Raw genomic sequence first — 25,938 nt, 5'->3', positions numbered from 1 at the left:
GAAACAGGAAATTTGAAAGACGAAAGAAAACCAAAAACCAAGACTTAAAAAAATGATGGTAAATCAAAATAATTACAGGAAACAAAAACTGCGGTAACTTTTTGGTAGGCTTCTATTTTTTTTTTATAAAATCTAAAAAGTTGTATTCCGTTTCGAGAAAAAAAAATGCACCTAATTGATATTAACTAACCAAATAACAATCTTATCAATTGTGTTGTAAGGCCGCACAAATAAAATTTCTAAATACGCACGCAGGCAACCTGTGACACACGAGGGAATGAGGTTACAAGCAACGAGAAAGAAGCGTCTCTGGTCTGCTGGAAATTATTCGTTTCGTTTGGTTTTCCTTCGATGTTTATGACAAAAATTTTATTAATTTTCCGATTAGTACTGTGAAATCTGTTGACGATAACCATTTTCTTGTAACAGAACACAATTTTTCCGATTTTATTAAAAATAAAAGTCTAAAAGTCAACCCCCAAAAAAGTTATTGCAGTTTTTATTACCTGTACCGCTTAAAAGTTGCGCCCTGAACAAAAATTTGACGTTTATGATGAGTATCAGATTTAGCATGCCAAAATTACTAAATTACTAAAAGCTAAAATATAAGGACTCCCTTAAACTGTTTCGGCAATATTAATGAAAATATCATTTTCAGATTTAGAAATACTAATGATGATAATAATATTAATAATAATAATAGCTTTCTTACTTAACAGAAAATCTATATAGAAAGCAATATAGAGTAATTTCAAATTTTGTAACCACATTAAGCAGATTTTCCAATATCGATGTGCTGGGACAAAATTAAAAGACAGTTCGTATATTTATAGTCTTTAGTGCTAGCGTTTAACCGTGGTATACGTATTTCGAATACGAAAGTTCCTAATTTTTCTTTAAAGTAAATCAAACCAAGAACTGTTCAAACTTGGTCAAAACTAATGCTAACAGGCATAGTCAATCGATGAACAATTAGATTATGCATCACATTATACATCAATATACAGAGTGTTGTAATAGAAAAAACTAATTTTTCCAAAATGATGTAATTGGTTTGTAAATTTCAGACACATACAATTTTGTAAGGACAATTATATTTTTGGGTACGATGAAATTTTCTCATAAATCCAAAATGAAATAACATACAGGGTGCTCTATTTAAAATAAGGAAGCTGGGTGCTGAGATACTTTAAATAACAGCAACTATTTTCATCGCATCGCAACACGTTCACACAACTCGCAGTAATGAGATAGCCTGCATGTCATAAAAATATATTCAATAACGTGTCTCAGAAATAGAAAACCGTGCGGAGAACGTAAATTTCCGACATTTCTTGTTACGCGTGAGAAGTTAATTAATGCAAGAACGGCAAAAACATCCAAAAATAAAATCTGAAAACGTAAACTTACCCCAATGATTGCGTTTAACTCGGTCATGGTAACTTGTTTTGCCCTTTCCACAGCGGTTGCCACCTGTTGCTGATGCTCTTGTGCCAAAAACGGCAATACCTGGACTATGATGGCGTTCAAACGCTTTGCTATTTCAGTCTGCAAGTGCGTTAAGAAATTGGTATAAATTTCGGATTGGCGTAGAACCTCAATATTTTTCTAACAAATCAAAGATTTCCGAAATTTCGAACTTTTAAACAACATACAGCAACATTACAGCAAAAACATATTATGACAAATTTTTTACTTAACTTGTTATAGAGTATATAGAAGAAAATGTTATGAAAAACATTCAATTCAATTTACCTTTTTTTTATCGATATGTCCACGATATCAGCAAAAAAGCAGATTTATTGCTAAACTCCTTCAATAATTTCCACAAAAAATTACAATTCACACTTGAAATTGAGAACCAAAATAGTATTAACTTTTGGGACTTATCGCTACATCGCATACAAAATGTAATAAAAACAAGTTGGCATGCTAAGAAAACAAAATCATTACGTTATCTAAATTTTAAATCTAATCATCCCCTGGCCCAAAAAAAAAACCGTCATAATAGGTCTCGCAGACAGAGCAATAGTGTTATCCGATCCAAAATATAGACCAGACGCAATTGGAAAAGCAAAACGCGCACTTCTAGAAAATAATTATCCCACAAACTTAATTTCTTTAATAAATGTTCCAACAAATTTTATAATAAAATACACAAAAACCAACATCAAAATCCTCAAAGAAAATATATATCACTACCATATATACCTGTATAACCAGAAACACTCCAAACCATTTTCGAGGGACACAAAATTCAAATAGGACACAAAAGTTATAATTTACAAAAAACATATCTCTTCACTAAACCCATGCTCTAATTACGACAGTGTGTATATAGGACAAACAAGTCAATATTTGAAAAATAGAATCAACGGACATAAGTATGACAAAAGAGATAAAACAGCTCTTCATACCCATTGCGACAACGCCAAACACACATTTAATTTTTAAAAAGTCCTACTAACAGAACCTAACATCAAACAAAGAGAACTTTATGAAAGTATAGAAATCCAAAAAAAAAACAAAAAATCAATTAATTAAAAAACCGATTCTAAAGACCTTAACAAAATATATTATGATCACGCATTCAAAAAAGTGTTGACAATATATTCCGGCATATCATCCGTGCATTTGTTGAACTTCGACTGCATCCGACTGGCATCTTCAATGCTCGCGCTCCGAAAACACTGGAAAATGGAACAATGTGATGACAATATATTCCAGGATATCATCCGTTCGCCCGCTGAACTCCGACTGGAATCCTGCAGACGATTCGCCAAGATCCCACTAGGCATCTTCAATGCTTCCGCTCCGAAAACCACAGTGTTCGAAGTTTGTAGATAGGTTTCATGGATGCACCAGGTGACAAATGAAACGGACTAGGATGCCTAGCAAAAGGCAAACACCGAAAACTGGTATTTGGACACAAGCAGAATGAGAACTACCTACAGGGGAAAATAGAAGGTCGACGAACAGCAGAACGCAGACTAATACTGTGGCTGTCGAATTTACGTGCATGGATAGGAATGACATCAGATCCGCAATGACCAAAGTATAGAAATCCAAAAAAACAAAAAATCAATTAATTACAAAACCGATTCTAAACACCTTAACAAAATATATCATTCAATTTTAAACTAACAAAATTAAATTATGCAATATATTTACTAATAAAAAACATCCGTACCTGCTTTGCATTATTTATTTTTAATATTTTAACACAACGTCAAATGTCATCAATTGTTATATACGAGGGCAGCCCAAAAATTTCCCGACCTGAATATGAAAGAAACAAAGTAGTGTAATATTTTTGTATTATTTTTCAATATAATCTCCCATAACTTCAATACACTTATTAAATCTCTTTATTAACAACTCAATCTCTTTAAAAAAAAATATGAGCTAAAACAGCCTCTTTTAACTCAACATCGTTGTTAAACCGGCGTCCACGTAATTCCTTTTTCAAATATCCAAACAAATAATAGTCGCTGGGGACCATATCTGGACTATCGGGAGGATGATCTACCTGTTGCAACCCACACTCTAAAATGGCAGCTCGTGCAACACCAGCAGTAAGGACAGGTGCATTATTGTGCAAAGCACTGTGTTATGCGCAATCTTTTAATATGCTCGAGAAGTCTAACCCAATGTCACCTCGCTAGCCATCAGAACCGTCACGCCCGATTTCTATTTCTATTTAATTATATTTATTATATTATTTCGATTATTTCTCATGATCCCCGACATCAGGACTTTTCGGTAACATTCGGAGGGTGAAAGTGACTATAATGACTGCGATTAATGCAGTGCTAAATAAATGCGCTGCTGTTCGATGGATGAACTGCAATTGTGGATTTTTTGACACTGGAAAGAAGAAAATTAAAAAAATGAGATGCAGTTCTTGACAGTCTGCAAAAACAGTAGATTTCTGGGAGTCATGAGGAATATTTTGTCACTTAAAATTTTTGCTGTTTTGTTATTTAATGTTTCGCTCCATCTTCGGACGAAAAGCTAAGAACAGAGTCACTAGTCCTTTGAAGCTTAAATTTGGTGAGATCTTTCCTTTTTTATTTAACACGATTTACAGATTGTTTTCGTTTGAAAGAAATGATTGCATGTAAATATAATGCCTGAACACTTTGCCCACTTTAAGGGACAGTAGTAGATGTAAAGCAAATGCTGCGTTTTGATGGAATTCGGCAAATTTGATTTTTTATGGATGATCGACTTTATGGCGACCGATATTATCTTAGAACAAAGATTTAATCAAATTGGGTATCGCTATTCGTTCTACTTATTATCGTAAACTCCGGTAGCTTGAAAATTTGCTTAAAAAAGGCAGCCACACCGATTGATGGTGGTAGTGGAAATTGAGCATTGGCAGGTAGTATGTATGATTCGAAGGGGCCATTTTAAAAGTTATTGTCACCGTGAATGGCAATCAACTTGTTCCCAATGAAACGAAACAACATATGTCTGGCAAAAGTGATACCAAAAAATACGTCTCTGTAATCATCGATGTATTCACCAAATTTGTATTATGTGTTATTTAACTGCCGAAATAGCTGTTAATTGTTTAAAAAATCTTGGAATTTATTTATTGTTCTTTCTGATATCAGTTGTGTGTTTTGTTAGCAGTGAATCGCTATTTTCTAGGAAAATTCAATCTTAAATTGCATTTTATTGCTCATAGCACTACTCGGGGCTAACGGACAAGCCAGAAGGAAGTATTATGTAAATTTTCAGTTATCACTTAAGTGAACAAAATTTAAGGTTATTGTGTTTAATTAAGCAGAATTTTTATTCGGCATAGCAGTTTACTCTTTGGCATTACAAAAATTGTTAAATCGATAATACCATGTTGAAATCTTCACTCTCTGAAAGTAGTGATGTAGCAAGTAATAATATCGGCAAATAGGCAAAAAAAACTGTGAAAATAAAAGAAAAGTCACAAAAACCTACTGTAAAGTCCTTTTCAGTAGGCGATTTCGTATATCATAAAATGAGTGAATGAATAATTTCCAAATTAGATCGTAAATCTCGAGGTCTATTTACTAAGCAAAAATAATTTCGGCTTATTTATTTTTTCATTAGTTATCTGGAGCAGGGTCTACGTGGTGGAGGCATGTGTTTGCCTAGTTAGTTATTCACACAAGACAGGTAGGTGATACTTACGAGTCAAGGACATAGCTTACTACCGAGCCAAGCAAGGGTTGGGAAAATAGTCTAAGAGACTAACCAAGATCTCTTCTTCGCAAGTTGTGCATATTAATATTTAACTATTTAATCAGTATCAAATCGTGTGTGTACGTACTGCAATAACTACTTACATCCCTAAGGGTGACCTACAAATACAAGTACCCCAAAATTTTGAATAGTTGCCTAGAATTACTGGTAATTCTCAAAAATTTCCTGTAATGCCTTCAGACTTCCCAAAAACATCCTGCAGATTTATCGTTTAAATTCTTCCTGTTGCAGTTGTAGCTGAACGGATTCCGGTAATTCCCCACTTTCTGCGTAATGATTTCTGTAATTTTTGACCAACCGAAAGGCAATTTTATTTTCACTAAGCGTGACTACAAACGAACTTTCCCACAGTGAGGTTTACAAGGATTTGCAATTGTCGAGGAGTATTTCTTGTGATTGTTCTAGTATAACTTGCAGCTTAATTGTTTTCTTATATTTCCTGTAATTCTTGTACACTAAAACCTATTACTCAAACATCTTTCCTATGTAGCTATTTAAGAGTACCTTGCAGCGTGTTAAATCACTCGGGATTGTGTAAGATCCTATTAAGTCCTCATACTTGCCACTTGTAATTTTGTGAAGGACCAAGTATTAAAAGCACAAATTATATTCAGCCTCGTTTCGTAAATAAGCATGACGTAGTACCTTCGCTTCGGCGTTATCGCTCACTATATTCAAAGATCAAATTACACACTCCCGACCCGTCCCGATACGTACCCAGTTCAGTCTTCGTTTTAGTGCGGAATCGTTCACATCTGCGTGTTATTTCCTGTGTACTGTTAGGTCAATGTATTCACGAAAACGGCGACGTAGCCCGCCGCCTTCGCCCGGGTCATCAGTGACCCGGGAGGGACAAAGTTCCGTCTTGACGATTCTTCAAAGATTGGAGCGCCGAATGGATGTGTAAGAAAAGAAAAATCGGAAAAAACCACTACAATTATTATCAGAAAGTTCTTGTGAAAGTGCATCGAGTTCACAAAATCCGAGTGATTGCTCCGATGTGGAGAATAATGAAGGTAAATATCTATGCAGCAATTTCTTATCCTCACCTGTTTGGGATAACAGGAAAGCTGGTTGAAAATAATGGTAAGTTATTATTATTTGGGCCCGTCTAGGATAACAGAAAAATTATATTATGCTGTTTGGGATAACCGTAATATATTTTGAACTGTTTGAGATAACAGTAATATATTTTAAACTGTTTGGGATAACAGTAATATTTTTTGGACTGTTTGGGATCACTAATGATATATTTTAGCTTGGTTGTGATAACACGAAATCTATTGTTCACAATAACAAAGCATTTGTATTGGTTACAGAGCAGGATGTCACTTGCTTGACGAAAACAGACAACCTTAATGATCAAGGGAGCGACTCTCTGGAACCAGAGATGTTGTCCTTAATAGGAGACGAGGGCGGCAACAATAAAGATTCTGGCCTACCGATTCAGCAAAACGTGATCAATATTTGGACAAATATTGCCCAGAAGGGTTTAGACCCTGAAAAACGCAAAAGTTTGTTAACCAAATACCCCTGTCCTGAAAACGGTATGGGTTTGCGCCCACCAAAGTTAAATCCCGTTGTGAAAGAAGCGACAACAGAAGCTGTACAAACTAGAGACCATCGCTTAATTAATTTGCAGGTTCAAATTGCTTCATGTTTGTCTGCCATTGGTTTAGTCGTAACGGACTTACTCAAAGAAGGAGGGGGGGGGGGGGGGGAACAAACTACATATTGAAAAGTTAAGTGATGCGGGTCGTCTCCTTTTTCGACATCCACAATCTGAAAACTATTTCCAGAAGGAATCTCGTCTCTATGAACTTAAATAAAGATTTAAAGGAAACGCTCTTGGACGAGTGGCTATTTGGGAAAAAATTAGATGAGAGGCTGAAAACAGCAAAGAGCCTCAATGTATTATCTCAGCAACTAAAGAGTGCTAAGGCCTTCACCAAAAAAGCGGGAACTCCTAGGGGTGCGTTAAACTCCAGAAGTCCATCCTATCAAAAGCATCGTGTAGGAGCACGACAGGATGGATGGTACCAAACAGCTCCGAGAAAGCAGACCTACAAAAGATTTCAACTATTTAGACAACAGGTTCGAGAGAAACAGGAAAAGTACGGAAATTGGCCAAAACATCATCGGCATTAGAGCATATCGCACCCCTTATCGACCAACCTTTCCCTAATTGCCGCCATGTTATCAGGGAAGCTCTCTTGCGTGAACAAGTTACAAATGAGTCTTTAGAAATATGCATGGCTTCAATTTCCGAAGCAACATTGAAGCAATATAACTGCGGCTTGAAACTCTGATGGGAATTTTGTTCCTCCAGAAAGATTAATTCATTTGTTGAAAGTGTAGTAAACGTTCTGGAATTTTTGTCCTTACAGTTTAACAATGGAGCTTCATATAGTTCCTTAAACTATTATAGGTCAGCTATAGCGCAAAAAGCTGGTCCTAATTTGGCTCAGGATTTTAGAATTCAACGGTTTTTTAAAGGAGCTTACATGTTACGGCCTAGCTTACCCAAGTACGAAAATACGTGGGATCCATGTGTTAAACAATTTAAAAATGTTGAACTTAACCTAGAAGTTCTCACTCAAAAATGTGTAACTTTGTTAGCGCTTGCAACAGGTCAACGCCTTCAGACCCTTTCCCTGATAGAGATTCCTTTCATTCATATAAATAACGATGCAATTCGGATTACTATGCCAAAAATGATTAAAACAACAAGATAGATTTACTGAATGTGTTTAATTGTTGCAACAGTCTCTAAATGACTACGTCATCCTTATTTACGAAACAAGGCTGAATATAATCACAAGATCAAACGAACTTACCTAAGTGATGTTCGATCTTGATTATATGAATGCTTCGTTGAAGTAAATAAGGTCCCAACCCTTCCTTAACCCGTTATAAGTTGCAACAAGATGTGCTTTTAAAATAACTGAACTAGGTACGTGTCGGGACGGGTCGGGAGAAGGGGGTGCGACACAGCCGGGGTGAGTAATTTGACCTTTGAACATAGTGAGCGATAACGCCGAAGCGCAGGTTTGTGAGTGGGAGTCCTAAACCACTTTTAAATCTTTTAAATGAACTTGTACCTAAGGCAACTCTTACCCGTATATAGGCACATTCTTTTCCTTACACTTTGGCCACAAACACAACGAGTTTTTCACAAAAACACGAAAAAGGTACGGAGAGAATCATCCACCAAAAATGTAAACAACAATGGCACAGACTGTATCAGAGCCACCTCCGCCAAATCACTTTTTACCATAGTAGGGCCACTATATTATTTAATAGCAATATGGGTTAGACCGATAAATAATGCGAGTCAAAAATAAACATTCCAAACACTTAAAATGAAATATGGGAAAATATCGACCACTTAAACTAAGGGCGCCGACACGGCCATACTGACTAGTGCATGATGATCTCGGGCACCTGATAGTCATCTAGACATCGAAAGCTTTACCTTCACTCGTGCATCCTGACTAACCAAGAAAAATAAAAAAAAGCGATGCAAATCTCAGTTATTGTTATTATTAACATTAACCAATATAAAAAACCTATTTGGCAAACCTATGAAAGCATCAGCTCTCAAGAACTTTGCAATTCGGTTCCACCACCAGTAAAACTCTATTTACTGGAATATGGACCTACTTTAGATAATCACTTTAGGCGATACACGCCTACCTAACCAAGCAAAACTTATCGAAACAATCACCTCGGGTAACACATGCCCCTCCACCAACGCAATGCTTATTGGGACCGCCACCTTCGGCGACACACGCCTCTCCAATCAAGCAATGCTTATCGCAACAATTACTCTCAACAATGCAATGATTATCGGGATCAACACCTACGGCGACACACGCATCTCCAATAAAGCAATACACCCCGGCGACACACGCCACATCTGGTCTCACTGGTTACCTTCATATAAACCAACCAACAACCAACAAAACAACACAGCTTCAGTAACTTACTGGGTATCTATGCCACCAATCCTTGATAACCAGATAACAAATAAAAAAATAAATAAGCCGAAATTATTTTTACTTAGTTTTGTCAGGACGGAGTGAATTTCGTTTATCGAAATATCACCTATTTCTTTTAAGAATTCGCCGACACAGGCTCATTTTGTTACTCATTTTCAGTGTCTGATTCGGCTTTACCTTGCTCATCAGGCACACCCATAAACTGATCATAAGCAAATTCTAAAAACGTACTTTTGCAGTTACAGCTGTGTCTAATAATACTTGACAACCGCCATATTTTAAAACTGCGGTAATTTCAAATGGACCTCGAGATTTACGATCTAATTTGGAAATTAATCATTCACTTGTATTTTGATATACTGAAACGGACTTTGCAGTAGCCTTTTCCGACTTTCCTTTTATATTTTTTTTGCCACCTTAACGATATTTTTACTTGCTACATCACAACTTTCAGAGAGTGAAGGAGATTTCAACGCAGTACAACAACAATTTTTGTAATCCCTAAGAGTATACTGATTTGCCCAAAAAAAATTGTGCTCGATTAAGCCCAATAACTTTTCATTTAGTGCACTTTTAGTGCCTAGTAGTGTCATGAGCAATAAAATGCAATTTAAGACTGAATTTTTTTACAACATAGCAATTCGCTGCTAGCAAAACACTTCCACCATTGATGCCAGAAAGAGCACAAAACACATTGTTAGATTTTTTAAACAATTAACAGCTATTTCGGCAGTTAAATAACATATAACAATACAAATTAGGTAAATACATCGATGATTACAGGAACGTATTCTTTGGTATCAGTGTTGTCAGTTAATTTACATATTACAAAAATTAATTTTTTGTTTCAAACATTTAATTCCCAGTTAAAGCATTGATCATTTATACCAAAAACGAATAGCGATACCCAATTGGATTAAATCTTTGTTCTAAGATAGCATCGGTCGTCATAAAGTCGATCATCTATAAAAGATAAAATTTGCTGAATTCCATCAAAACGCAGCATTTGCTTATTGCATCTTCAAGAGCAGTACTGTCCCTCAAAGTGGCCACAGTGTTCAGACATTTGGCATCATATCTACATGCAATAGTTTCTTTCAAAAGTAAACAATCTGAATCCGTGCTAAGTAAAAAGGAAAGATCTCACCAAATTAAAGCTTGAATGGACCAGGGAGACTCTGTTCTTAGCTTTTTGCCCGAAGATGGAACGAAACATGGAATACCTTGCACAAAATTTCGAAGGCCGTTTATAGAAAATTTCAGTAACTACAAAGATTAGCGCTTCGATCCAGTATGACGACCGGAGGGAAATAAGGCCAATCGTTTGCCTAGTCACTTTTACAACATAACACAGCAACAAAACAGCAAAAAATTTAAGTGACAAAATATTCCTCATGACTCCCATAAATCTACTGTTTTTGCAAAGACTGCCAAGAACTGCATCCCATTTTTTTCTCTTCCTCATTCTAGAGGCTATAAATCCACAATTGCAGTTCATACATCGAACAGTACCGCATTTATTTAGCACTGCACTAATCGCGATCATTGTAGTCACTTTCACTGTCCGAATGTTGCCGAAAAGTTCTGATCCTACCTCTGATGTCGGAGATCGTAAGAAATGATAATACTAATAATATAATGAAAATAATAAAATATACATAGGGTTAGACTTCTCGGATATATTAAGAGAGTGCATATAACGCAGTGCTTAAAACAAACGAATTATCTAATCACTTGATTGTTTATTAAACGGAATCCAACGATCTGCAACCCGCTAGATCAACTACAAAATACCCTATCAAAAATAAACTATCGGAGCTACTTAAAATCCGATTTAACCAGTGCTTCTATAAAGCCAGATTATCTTCTCCGGCTCGCGTTCCGTTCACTTCGGAAAAATTCCAATGGGTCCATAATATACGAATAACTGGTTAGTTACCGATAAATAATGCGAGTCAAAAAAAACATTCCAAACAAGCACCCACACACACACACACACACACACACACACACAGATTATATATTCCGGGACATCATCCGTTCGCCCGCTGAACTCCGACTGGAATTACACCGACGCTTCGTCAAGATCGCATCTTCAATGCTCGGGCTTCGAAAACACTTGGAACAGTGTGCAAAAAAGGCAGTTTTGTCTAATATTTAGTATAATTGCCATTTGCTTTAATAATGGCATTAAGTCTTTTTAGAAGATTTTAAAAAAATTTCGTTTTTTTCCGAAATTAATTAGGTTCCTTCTGGCAATGCGGCCGTTATAACCTGCTCGATGCTGCAGTTTCTAATAGTTTGAGGGCTAACATTTTTTTGAGAACTCTTCCCTGATTTTCTCTGCAAGTTTTGGAGAGGTTGTTTTAAAATTAATTATAATTTTTTTCACAACAGAAGACCCTTCTCGTGCGCTTAACTTCCTGGGACGACCAGAACGTGGCCGCACTTTATGAGATCAGTTCGATTTGTATTGATCTATTACATACAGTGCAGTTGAATGTGATTTTTAAATTATTTTACTAATATCTCTCAAGGATTTTTTCTCTTTACATAAATCTACTATGATTTTTTGAAGCGCAATTGGAATTTTGTAATTTTAAGCCCTCCTTTGGCTTTTACTTCAAAACCACTCACTTAAAAGTTTCGTCAAAAATAAACAAGTATAACTCAATTGTTTAAGAGAAATTTGATACCATCTGATTTGATACCTTCTGACTTGATAAAATTTTGATAATTCACGGTTCTACATGCAGTTCGGAATAGTGATTTATTAAAGTGTATGGATACATAAGTCTCATTAAATGTAAGTGAAGAAGAAACTAAAAGAAAACTGAAAAATACTATGTATACGGAGACTTTTTTGACCGACTGTATGACTAGGAAATGTCACCGTGGCAACACTTGATCTAATGTAAATTAAACATTTACAGGTTACCAATAAATAAAAGAAATAATCGAATAGATCACACAATAAAATAGCTCAAATGTAAATAACTGTATAAAAAAAAAAAAATTAAATTTAAAAATTAAACTACTAAAAGCATTTGTGATATAGGTAAAGGATCACCTGTCATTGGATTGGACATTAATATTAATGCTTAAAGTGGGAATATTGCAAAAAATCAACTTCTATAGATGTAAAAAAGGTACGCTGCCTGGCGGCCTGAAAGCTTAAAAACAAATGTGTTATTCTTATTTGAATTAATTAAATAATAAAAATAATATTTATAAAAAATACAGGATGTGACAAAAATCAGTAAACTCGGAAAACTTGATTTGTGTTGAGGCTTTTCATAAATCAGTTACATTGTTTAATTAATGTAAATACAATTAGATAACTGCATCTTTTCGCTCCATTTAATAATATTGTAGGAATATCTTACCTGTTTATGCATTTCAACGTTAAGGCCATAGGACATTTCGTAGTACTGCAAGAAAAAATATTCTAAATTACAAAAAATTACATATACTGTATGCAACAAAATATGAATATAAAGCACAAGAGAAAGCTGTTGCCACTTTCATGACCTATAACCTGTTATGCCTTTGATGTTTGTGGAAAAAACATATTTCGCGTATACACAGAGGGTGACTGAAACTTAAGGTCTCAAATTTGTCACATCTACAAAAGTGAAAAATACAAAAATTATGGCAAAAGATTATTGGGCTTGAGTAAGCTCCACTCTACTTCAAATTTACATATTTTTCCAAATTTCCAAACTGAAATAATGCCATTACCTATGTACTATTGAGCCAAGGAACCATCCAAAGCTGTTTTATCCATAAAAACGTATTATAATTTCATCTAAATGGGTCTAAATTATGCAGTATTTGTAATAAAGTAAAGTTAGTAGGAAATGTGAAATTAGTTTTTGTAATATGACGGTATAAGGTGTTTGGCAAGTATCGATATTTTCGAGTTCAAAATCCCTGGTGATAAATACTTCTTTACAAAGGTATGTGGATTCAACGTAAAAAAATAATGGTGTGATGGTTTATAGTCGAAGTCGAATGAAAATCTAAATAAAACATCTTCAAACTGCCTTGTCAGTTCAAATTCACTGGTTAGGAATGAGCAATCATTTTAGTTGCTACTGACAGTAAGTTTTCAATTTGACTTAGAATTAAAATCAGAATCCGCCAAGAACGACTTATCATTTTCAAATACTAATATCAGTTAAAGCAAAATTGATAAAACCTTCTGCCTTTTCTGGCATGTACGCTAGAAAAAAGAATCTACAGAGCGGCAATTGAATCTTGACAGAATGCTGGCAACTGATGAAAAACTATAGCAAAAGGATGGATACTGCGGAAATGGACTCCTTAAAAGAGCCTGCGGAACATTAAACTTTGCGCAATGAGGAAATGAAGCCGAAATAAGCCGAAAAACAGGGACGGTTATCACAAATGTGGACAGAATCGAAACACTTAAGCCCGGTTGTATATTCTCGGCTCAAGCTGCAGTTCTACTAAACTACTCTTACTGATGAACTGGATTCGAAAATACATTTCCGTTGTTCAAGCGATTTTTGGTTCAGCTCTACTAAACCCCCTTCAAGATACAAAAAATATGTTGGTAACGTTCGCGAATACGTAGTTTTGTGCTGTCAAAAATCAGATTGTTGATAATTCTATTGTTGGTTATATTTCGATTTTTAGGTTTTAGGGCACCTTAAAAGCTGGCTGAGATAAAAAGGTCAGCAAATTTTACTTTCAAGGAAGATTAAGTATTGCTCTGTGTGGTAAGGAAATATAAAGCAGTATTAGAAAATAATAAGACCGATAGTGGTAAATTGAAAGGGAATTTAACAATGACAGTGGTCAAATATTTAGGGACACTCTGACCTTAAGAAAAAAATATGAAAACCTAAAGCCAACAAAGGAAAAATTGGCTGATGAAAAGTGTTATGCTAGTGGAAGTGAAGAAAAACCTCCTAAAAACCCCCAGAAATTACTGATATTAACTTGGAGGTTAAGGAGATATTGGCAGAGTGAGTCGATGGGCTTCCAAGTAAATTTGGAAGTGATGATGATTAGCCACTATTTTTTTTTAATTATAACTTCCATCAAAATCAAAATATTTTTGGAAATAATTACAATAAAAATTGATTTTAGTGAGACTTGTGGCCAAATGAACCTGATTGATAAATGTGATGTTACCGACAATATAAAAGAAGAAGAAAACAGGGACACAAATACAATATGTAGATATATCAAGTGATCAGATAAGCAGTATTTTTTACAAGATGAACAAACTAGCTTTAATCAAAAATGCAACTAGTATATATAAGTACTATCATCCCCTACGCTATTACATTAAAATCAAATAAAAATCTCCCACCTTAGCCTTTACAAAAAAATTATATATAGAATTGCTAAATACATATACCTATTTAGGTGTATTATTTTTTAACTACTTTATAAAAATATTGTGCAGGGTCATCACACTTTGTTTATTATTAAAGCTTATTTGTGGCATTCAAAAGATACTATTTAGACCTGTTCGATTAATAAAAGAGGTGTTGTTTTAATACTGCTTTTGATTTTACGAAAAGATATAAGAAATACTTATTTAACAAATTAAAATTCATTAAAGTAATTTATTAATTGATGTCTTACAACATTATTGATATCATGCACATTGTGAACATTCATGCAAGGGTGAGCATTGCAAATAAGTTTATTGGTGACATTTTTCATCATTATTTGTTATGTTATCCGACACGTCGCAATCACAACAGCTTCGATTTTTTCCAATTTTAATCGTATTTCAAATGCAATTATAGGAAACCTTCTTGTCCACTTCCCAAATTTTCTTTTGATGCAATTTCTGGCCAAAGTTGTTCTTTGTCTTTTGTGGTCGAGTCTCGCATTTCTTAATACTTTTACTACTACTACTATACTATACTTCGATAGTCTTCAATAATGTTATAGGAGATTATTGAGAACACTAATGCGTAGTGCCTTGGCGGTAAGAGAGTATTTTAAAAACTTAACACAAATAATTTTTTTATTTAGTTTTAAAAAAAACAGAGTCGATTAGCCACCAAGAAAACTGGACTTTCGGAATATAGGAAAAATATGATCTTGAGGTGGTAAGTCGTGACCTTGAGCCAATTGGCCAATCGGTCTCCCTCTTGCTGCAGTCAATTGCCTTGAACGTAGTCTTCAAGCGTTTGCGCTTGGCCTGCAGATCTTCCGGCTTGTTAATATTTCGAGGTGGTTCCGTTAAGCTTCGGATCACTCCATGCTCCCTCCTCAGGTCAAGGTTGGTCAGGTCAAGATATCTTACAGACGGGTCATATGGTCAACTTAAAAAAGATCCTATGTCACCTATGGAACGCAACGCAACTAAATCTATTGTTAAGGCTTCTTCTCTATCAGACTCCGCGAAAGAATCTGTGACCCTTCATGACTCCAAAATTCCTCGTCTCTACGGACTCTTAAAGATTCACAAACCAGGACTACAGCAACATATTCTCTAGCAAAATATCTAGCTTCCTTATTAAAACCCTTTACAGGGAAAACTGATAGTTTCGTACTTAATTCCTTTCACTTCATTGAGCAAATAAAAAGCATTACATTAGATACATAAAATATTATGGTTAGTTTCGAACTTACTAAAGTTCCTATTTCTGAAACTCTCAACATCATTTCAGATATATTATAATCCGAGAATCTGGAACCAAACCATCTCACCTGAATTGAAAAATGGAACATATTTTTGTTATAACCTTCAAATTTTTAAACAAACATCGGGAACAGCAATGGGTTCTCAACTATCACCAGTCATCGCGAATATATTTGTGGAAGCGTTTGAGAAGAAAGCTCTCCTCATTTTCCATTTTCTTAGACGTTTAAACTCTATACACAGTAACATACGCTTTACCATTGAATTAGAAACTAATTATAACTTCCCATTCTTAGATATTGGGTAATTGTGTTTACAGAAAACCTACGCACACAGACCGATACCTTAATGCAATGTCACATTACCATCCGACCCAAATATTATCGGTTAACTCTCTTGTTTACAGAGCCGTAAAACTATCTCAACAGGAGTCACTGAACCCAAAATTAAAACACCTGACCTCTGCTCTTTTCTCTAATAATTTCCACATAGATATTAGATATTAAGCGTTCCATCATAAAATATACTTCATCGCAAGCTTCCTATAGCAATAAGGCCTAAAGCAATCCCACACTTGCTACTGTCGTCCTTCCTTACAATCAAAACATCACTGACGACATATCAAAAGGTCTAAAGAAATATAACGTCAAAACCAGATTTACCACTTGTCCAAAAATCTCTCAACATCTTCGATCCGTCAATGACCAAATTCCATTTGAGATTCCAGGAGTTTCTAGCATTCCATACATATGCGGCAAAGAATACATTGCAGAGACCGGACCAAAAATATCAATTGGGCTCAAAGAACAAATAAACTCATCAGCAGTGGCCGAAGACAAGTACGAAACCGGACATAAAATTTTATTCGAAAAAACTAAAATTATTGCATGTAATCAATTCTTCTACCAACAAAAAATCCGAGAGTCTATAGAAATCTATAATCTATATCTTAATCGCGACTCATTTAGATCCGCCGCCCTCAAACAATTTATAAGCCGGTACAGAGTAAAAAGCGAGCCAGTTTCAGTCAAACTCTGAAGAAGCAGGATGATTGATGGCAGGAGGAATCCAGAAGTTTTGTAAAAAGTATTACAGTAGCCTGTGGAGGTTTCTTTGAAAAATTGACTATCGAAATCTAACTAAAACTTGCGTAATAGAACTTGCGCGGACATCGGAGATGGAAGGAAGAAGCTTGCCACTAGTACTGACGAAACGTTAGGAAGCAATTCGAACCGACGACGCCGTTTACACACCCGAATCAGGACAATAGTTCATCAACTGGCCACGAAAAACCTTGACTAATGTGTTTTTATCTCATAGTTATCAACGGCATTCTGTTTTATCCTGTCTCCATCAGCGGCATTTTCTGGTCTGCGTATACTTTTCTTGGGAATTTCCACCTGACCTATTGTCTTTCTCTCAGTCAATAATTTATTGGTGGCCTTTCCAACTCCAGTCGGCCGGAAACACACAGTAAAATGTGGGTAATCGTATTTTATGAAATCATGTACTTTTTCACTCACTGATTTTGATATTTGATGTGAATGATTACCGAAACATCTTTCCGTTGGTGTGTGGGTCAAATTTTTTTTATTAATGATATCCCACTGTGAACGCTATGGCTTAACAGCAAATACCGATGCACTAAAGTAAATAAATGTACTTATTAAACGTTTTACCGTTCAGTATGTTTTAATTATTTTGTTAAAATTTACTCTGTCATAAAGGAATAATGTGGGGTTAGATGGTAAGTGATAAAAAATAACAATAAATAGGCATTCTTCACTATCATAATAAATGGCTTCATTGCTTTAACAATTAATAACAAAACAATTTCAAAATTTTTTCTCGAATTAAATTTAGTAGCAAAGGGCTAAGGAGGAATCCAGAAGGTTTGTAAATAGTATTACAGTAACACGTCGAAGTTTCTTTGAAAAATTAAGGGCTAAGGAAGTCAGACATTTGGTACAGCCAGAGACTAATATAATATATCTATAATATACTAACAAACATACAAACATCTTTCCGTTGGTGTGTGGGTCAAATTTTTTTTATTAATGATATCCCACTGTGAACGCTATGGCTTAACAGCAAATACCGATGCACTAAAGTAAATAAATGTACTTATTAAACGTTTTACCGTTCAGTATGTTTTAATTATTTTGTTAAAATTTACTCTGTCATAAAGGAATAATGTGGGGTTAGATGGTAAGTGATAAAAAATAACAATAAATAGGCATTCTTCACTATCATAATAAATGGCTTCATTGCTTTAACAATTAATAACAAAACAATTTCAAAATTTTTTCTCGAATTAAATTTAGTAGCAAAGGGCTAAGGAGGAATCCAGAAGGTTTGTAAATAGTATTACAGTAACACGTCGAAGTTTCTTTGAAAAATTAAGGGCTAAGGAAGTCAGACATTTGGTACAGCCAGAGACTAATATAATATATCTATAATATACTAACATGCATGAATGATTTTCTAATAGAATAACAGGAAGTGAAGTTTATATCATTCGACCATATTCAGCCAGTCTGACCTAACCAGATATCGTGAAACATGAGTTTTACGTCATACTCCAGTTTTGAACTTTTTGAGTACAATAGATAGTTCTCTATATTTTAAAACAAAGCATGAATAGGCTGTTACAACGATTAGACTGTGATCGTATGGCAATAAAGTGAAAATAATTCAATATGAAACTATCAGTTTTACCTATAAGCAGGTAAAGAGTAGAATGCAAACAAGAATCAGTTAAGTTCTGAAGAAGCCAATAGGATGATTGGAGAAAGTAAGTTTGATTCATCAACAACCGACGCAGAAGAAATTTATAAAATTTGTAAGTCGTCTTATAGCATAGCCTGTAGAAGTGTATTTAAAAAATAAGATTCACCTTGTAAGATTTTCGTAGAGAAATTTGTTGATGTAAATTCGATAATGAATGAATTTGTTTGTGAATTATGATCTTAATTACTGCAAGAATTTTGAGCTGTGTTGGACAAACTTTGATTTTTATTAAAAAATTAAAAATCATTGGTTTTTTATCAAAAACTTGTTTTTTTTTAATTCATAAGAATATGAATTTCCATTTTTTTTTGCAATTACAAACTATTTTAAATATGGTATTCGTCAGGACGCGCTTTTTACAAGAAAATTTCTCTCGCGACCCGTTTTTTCCCGATCTATAAATTGTGGTTGTCGAATACGTGTCGCGTTTTTAGTTGGTGGTTTGTCAAAGGAATGAAACTAGTGAAAATAGAGCGTTGGGTGAAAATATTTAAATGGATGGAATAAAAGAAAATGGCATGGCAGTTTTACATTAAAACAACAGATCCAGATAAATCTTGGTTTACAGCGATTTGTAAAATCTGCAGGAAAGAAATTCAGGGGGCAGGTTAAAGACTTAAAAAACACGAGAAAGGAATTCAGGTAGCTAAATAACATTGTTTTCTTATTACTTATTTCATTTTTATTTAACTCTCCATCTCATGAAAGGTAGAAGTATAGTATTCACAAAGACTTTTGCAAAAGAATTAAGGCATTTCTTATTTAAAAAATGTCATGTCCTTTTTGACTTTTCTTGCCAAAATCTCAATTCACGCATATTTATTTATTTATAATTTTTAGAAACGTACTTATTTTTATTGTTTACGATATATAAAAAAAGTATTTTGTATTTATATCGCATAGTTTCTTTATCTTGGGAAAGAATGTACTTGATGTTCAACGTATTAAAAAAAAAGTTAACAGTATAAATTTAATAAAATCTAATAAACCCTTTACTAATTTTTTAGAGGAAAATTGTGCGCGTATTTGGTTTATCATGTTTAATGTTTTTATTTTCTTTTTAGGCTCTCGAATGTCGCTTGACAGCTCTGTAGATCTACGACATAAAGTGATTATTATGTTATTTAAAGAGTTGTGTTTTAGTTTTTGTTTCTGTTAATATTTTTACGCTGTACTTTTTGTGTTAGTCTCAATAAAAAAAGGATTTAAAAAAATAGGAGTTTTATTTAAATCATAATATTAATCGTGATTTAAATCAGCCCAACCCTGAATGAGAGCAAACAAAAGGATGACGCGAATATTAGCCTTAAAGAGGGCGCAAATTGATTGCTCCGAAGCGACGCAAAGATGTATCCCGAATTACTCCTATAATTATTCCCTGGGATGGGATCCTGCGCAACCCCCGTAAATTGCGGTTTCTACACAGTCGTTTGTTACTTGACGTCGACGTGGAAGCATCCGCGACAGATAAATGGGATTTATTGATTTTTTTGTGTGCGGATGCTCGCAGTCAAATATCCCGCTTTCCATACAGGGTGCTTTCCCAAACACGATGCCCCATATGCAGGATTAAAATCACTTGATTTTTAATTTAAAATCATGACTTAAATCAACCTCCTATTTTTTAAATCTTTTTTATTGAGACCAACACAAAAATATTATCACAAATAAAAAGTAAAACTCAACTCCTCAAAAAAATAAGGCAAATAACAATAATATACACTTTATGCTTCTGCATTTTCGTTGTATTGTTTGAATGAAAATACTATTTTGTCCCGATTTTCTATCCCCATCCTGTTTCTTATATTTACAAATCGCTCCACAATCAGAGTCGATTCATTATTTGGATCTGTTTTTTTAATGTAAAACTACCATATGCTTTTCTTCCAGCCAAATAAATATTTTCACCTAATGCTCAATATGCCACTAAGCTCACTCCTTTGACAAACCACCAACTAAATACGCGAGACGTATTCGACAACGACAATTTATAGATCGGGAAAAAAAACAGATCGCACAAGAAATTTTCTTGCAAAAAGCGTGAATACTTAGTGTGTATATTGTTTATAGTGGCTTTCAAATATTTTGTAATTGCTAAAAAAAAAACGGGAAATATATATTCTTATGAAAAAAATTATTAAACTCAAAAAAATCATTACTTCAAAAAAATCAATGATTTTTGATGTTTTTATTAAAAATCAACAACATCTTCTAGAAAATTGAAAAAGGTTTTTTTTATTTTGTAATTGCTAAAAAAAAACGGGAAATATATATTCTTATGAAAAAAATAATTAAACTCAAAAAAATCATTACTTCAAAAAAATCAATGATTTTTAATGTTTTTATTAAAAATCAACAACACTCCCCGTATGGCATATCCATGTTATATCATGTTCTAGAAAATTGAAAAAAGTTTTTTTTATTTTGTAATTGCTAAAAAAACGGGAAATATATATTCTTATGAAAAAAAATAATTAAACTCAAAAAAATCATTACTTCAAAAAAATCAATGATTTTTGATGTTTTTATTAAAAATCAACAACACTCCCCGTATGGCATATCCATGTTATATCATGTTCTAGAAAATTGAAAAAGGTTTTTTCTGTTGAAACGCACCAATTGACATCATCCATTACATATGTTTTTCTATATTTTTCGAATATTTTCCTTTATATTATTATAAAAATAAATTATTTAGTTTTCAAACAAATAAAAAATCAAATGAAGCATTAGCCCAAGGAAAAATAAATCACTCAATTATTTATTTATGAAGTTCGTTATTAATAAATCCCGTATAAAGCGAAAATTTTCATTTAATTAGTTTTTATGCACCTACCTACATAAATAAAGATAGTTTACTAACCCTAAAGACATTTCGACGCATCACCTACAGCCAAACTTCCTCAGTTTTGGAACACAAAATAAACTTAATATCTAGTTTTTTTTCCACTTTCAATGCAATCTAATCCCTAGACAATTGCAATAAGAGCATTGTGGGAATGTTTCCCTAAAATATCAGAATAGGTTTGATACAAAAAAATTCTATAAAAAGAACAGGGAAGTTCTTATTTCCGAGGGAGAAATGAATTCTATTAGTAATTAATTGTAGAAATGGAAGGAAATGCAAGATTAAAACCTACAAATTTGCTTTTTTTTATTTTGTACGACATTAATATCTGTGGGAGAAAACAGGATCTTCGAGCAGTGGGAAAAAAGTTTTGCAAAGAAAACAAAACACTGTCCCTGTACACTATTTTATTACTTATCAAGGCAATTCGCCTTACGCAGACTACAAAATACAAATACAAAATAACAATAACTAACTTCAATTTCCTTAAAATCGTTTTTTACAATTTTCACAAAACTTCTGGATTCCTCCTGCGTCGGGCGCTAATGAGGGGCATAACCACCGTCTCGGATTTTAGTTTTATTGAATAAAATTTTATGTCCGGTTTCTTGAGTGTGTTCGGCAACAGTTGATGAGTTTATTTGTCTTAGACAAAATTCCATTTGAGATGTCAGGAGTTTACAGCATCCCATGCATATGAGGCAAAGAATACATTGGAGAGACCGGACGAAAAATATCAACTTGGCTCAAAGAACACGAAAGAGCCTTAAGACTAAGACAAATAAACTCATCAGCTGTTGCCGAACACACTCTTGAAACCGAACATAAAATTTTATTCGATAAAACTAAAATTCTTGCATGTAATCAATTCTTCTACCAACGAAAAATACCAGAGTCTATAGAAATCTATAAACAACCTAACAATCTTAACCGCGACTCAGGTCTGTACCTGGCCAATTTGGGAATCAGTCATCCGAGACGGTGTTTATGCCACTCATTATGCAGGTACAGAGTAAAATACGAGCCAGTTTCAGTCAAGCTCTGAAGAAGCCAACAGGATGATTGGCGAAACGTCAGCAATTTCGACTCAGCAAAAACCGACGCAGGAGGAACCCAGAAGTTTTGTAGAAAGTAGTACTTTTAAGTGATTGGAAGAAATTGGGATAAAACTTTTTGAAATTTCTGGTATTCATTTTATGAGAGTTAATAGTAAACACTCAAGGGAGCAAAAAACAAAAAACTACATTTTGGATTGTTGCACTGTTAGGATGCACAATTCAAAATTATTTTAAAGCGTGACAAATAAAACATACATTTTTGAGCGCGTTTTACAGTCCCGCGATATATAGAAGATTTTTTTTTTCGCTCCTTTCCACCTCAAATTGAACAATGTAATACACCTATTTCCAATACTTTGCTATTTATTTTTTCAAAACTGCAGAGCTCTGTTAAGATTAAAAATTGAATAGAAAAAAGAACTTTGTTATAGCCGTAGATAAAGCAACAGACAGTTATTTGCAATGTTGGTGTAAATTACGCGAAAATTTTAAATTCACAGAAAAAGTAAGTAATATTAAATAGCTATTACCAGAAATTAACTTATCTTAATTTTAATTATTATTATGGCACAATAAATGTAGCATAACAGCATAAACTGGAAGTCTGGAAAAACTCTTCAAAATTAGCAAAAAGCAAATTTAAGTTCTCTCTTTAAGAAAGGAGACAAAAATAATTGTTAATTTCTTTCTGTATCGCTATAAAGCACATTCTAATTTCGATTTTCAAAATAAAAAGTAAAATGGATTTGTTCTGTCCTATCTATAATTAAAAGATTGACTTACCATTACGTAGTGCCGTTGCATTTCAGTCTTTTCGTTAGCCAATTTCTCACATTCTAATTTTAACCTGAAAATTAATATTATTAATGTATTTGTTGATAACAGAAAAAACAAAGTTGCAATTCACAATTAAGTTTAGCAGAAATCGGTTTATTAGTATCGTCAGAAGTGTCGTGTTAAATTGAATATTATGCACGAGTTTTGGCACATCGAGGCGGATGTTTCATAAACGATTTAATTTCGCTACTAAGAACTCATTGGCTTCGGTTTTGTTAGTCCACGAATTTCGGTATAATGGTGCTGTTTTATAAATTACCTTAGAACTATAAAGGCTATCTTCCTACTTTAAATGACATTTAAATTTACTTGCTTGAATATTTTAGACATATATTTTAAACCTATCTTGAATATTAAATAAGTTTGCGATTTCTATAGTGGTTCCAGAAGCTCTTTGCTGTGTAGAATTGAAAACAAAAGGTAATATTAAGCGAAGAGGGGCTATTTTCGTGATTTAATTGAAAAGTATGTTTCTACAGATTATGTTTTTAATAGGCATGGCATTTATTTTGCTTAAAATATAATACCTGTTTTTTATTTTTATTGAAGTAAACAATATTTGTTGATTGGTTTCTAATGCCATTTTGTTTGTTTTCAAGATAGACCTTGGTCCGTTTCGGTTGGAGTTTTAAGTAGAGTATATGGAATGGAAAGCCATACCCATGGTGCCCGGAAAGGTTTTTACTTATAGTAAATCAGCAAGGTGGTCTTGGGTTTTGGTCTTCAGACCTTCCACTACACAACAGAAATAACAGAAGTATTAAGAATTTGGCTCCCTTTAAACATTATTATCAGCATCCTTATTAAATTCTAATTTTTCGATATGAGTCGGGATATTAATTCTAACAATAAATTTTAATAAATATTTTTCTGAATCACTTCATAAGTTTCCCATCTCAAATAATGATTTTTATTCTACATGGTAAAGTAGAGGGAAAACTAAATACAATATCGAAAAACATATAATTTTTATGTTTCGGAGATCATTTTTCTTCCAAAGATAGCTATTTTAATTCTGGCACTGAAATTTCATGTTCAGATTCTGAAATGTCAGATGTTATTGTGCAAAATTTTGTAAACATAAACATTGATGCCCAAATTTTTCTGTAGATGAATTCCAAGCTCCTTGAGGAGAATAATAATGATAATAGCGAGGGGTAAATTACGCGTGAAATCTGACGTATCAGCTTTGTGAAATCTGTAAAATCTTTCTTATGTGTTAAATCCCTGAAATATTTGTAAAATTATGACCTCTTTGGAGTTTTGAGCACTTTCCATTAATTAAAGCCTCCCTAAATAATAAACAAATTAAAATAAAAAAAATCGAATATGTAATGATTAAATAACTATTTTTAAGTTATACTATTACTATTGCTCATTTAAGTAAACTTAATTGGTGGAATTTTTAGTATGGATTTTTTGGAATATTCACTCAACCAAATAATTCAAAATATATTAATGATTATTGAAATTCTTTACTAAAAGTCCTAAACTTGATAAATAATTTAATATAGGAATAATTGTTCTATTTAAAATAAGCAAGATAGTACACGCTCAAAGTTTTCAATTATGTATTTACCTTCTAAAGTAACTTTTCTAACTCTGAAGAGAAGGGAAAAAAATTAATTAAATTGAAATTAAAAATAAATTTTTTATGACCCTTTAAAAATTTATGGATTTAGTTATTAGATTGATTATTTAATAGTAATTAATTAACTATCTAATAATGACTATATCTTTCATAACAACTATTTATTAATAAAAAATAAATAAATAAAATGAGGTTTCAAAATAACATACTTTTTATATATTTTCAAGTTATTAATTTATTAATTGCTTTTCATAATCAGTCGTAAAATTATTTGAAAATCCAAAAATGTTAGTGAAATAAGTGAAATTTCAAGCCCATTCAATCTTCAAATTTGTGAATTCTGTGAAGACCACCATACGGGTCTGAAATCCGGTGTACCAGTTTTGGATGTTGATTTGCCCCTCGGATAATAGCAAATATAAGGTGATCTTGTCATAGATTTAACATAAACTAAAGAAAAAATGTATGACGGTCACAGAAATGTTTATTACCGGTTTACTAAATTAAAATTTTTATTGCATGAGGAAAGAGAAATTAAAAACTTTGAAAATGTTGTACGATTCAGGAAAATCCCACTTTTCGAAGAAAATCTTAATGAAATTTCTGTAAATTTTTTAAACTGATATTTACTTTGTGTAGAATGAATATTCATCTGTTTTTCTTTCCGTAACGATTACTATTATTTACCACTGTGATGAAAGTTATTTGTCTTTTAAATTTCTACTGTGCCCTATTTATTTATTTTTAATACTTTGGGAAATATTACCATTCTGCTTTTAGTTTTATTATTGTTGCCATTCTAACTTATTTTTTGTAAGTAATTACATTACTATCATTATTAACATTTCATTAGCTGTGTATTATTTATTTTGCATCTTGCCACTTGTATTCCTCGCAAAATATTTGTTGGGTAATAAACTCTAAAGTCG

The 25,938-nt window shown here is 33.3% G+C and overlaps 1 protein-coding gene across 7 annotated transcripts in view; it reads right to left on the bottom strand.

The window, feature by feature from the left end:
- Positions 1-25,938, bottom strand: part of LOC132701621 (protein groucho-like) — a 135,775-nt gene that overhangs the window by 76,949 nt on the left and 32,888 nt on the right. For all 7 annotated transcript variants that reach the window (XM_060669719.1, XM_060669715.1, XM_060669720.1 and 4 more), the window contains 3 exons: positions 23,365-23,428; positions 12,638-12,682; positions 1,411-1,548 (listed from right to left, as the gene is read on the bottom strand). In XM_060669719.1, the coding sequence (XP_060525702.1) occupies positions 1,411-1,548; positions 12,638-12,682; positions 23,365-23,428 (247 nt within the window). The remainder of the gene's footprint in view (positions 1-1,410; positions 1,549-12,637; positions 12,683-23,364; positions 23,429-25,938) is intronic.

This window comes from Cylas formicarius, unplaced genomic scaffold (genome assembly GCF_029955315.1).
Source record: "Cylas formicarius isolate icCylForm1 unplaced genomic scaffold, icCylForm1.1 PGA_scaffold_4__25_contigs__length_36172078, whole genome shotgun sequence".
Lineage (NCBI taxonomy): Eukaryota > Metazoa > Arthropoda > Insecta > Coleoptera > Brentidae > Cylas > Cylas formicarius.
This window is presented reverse-complemented; position numbering and strand designations above follow the sequence as displayed.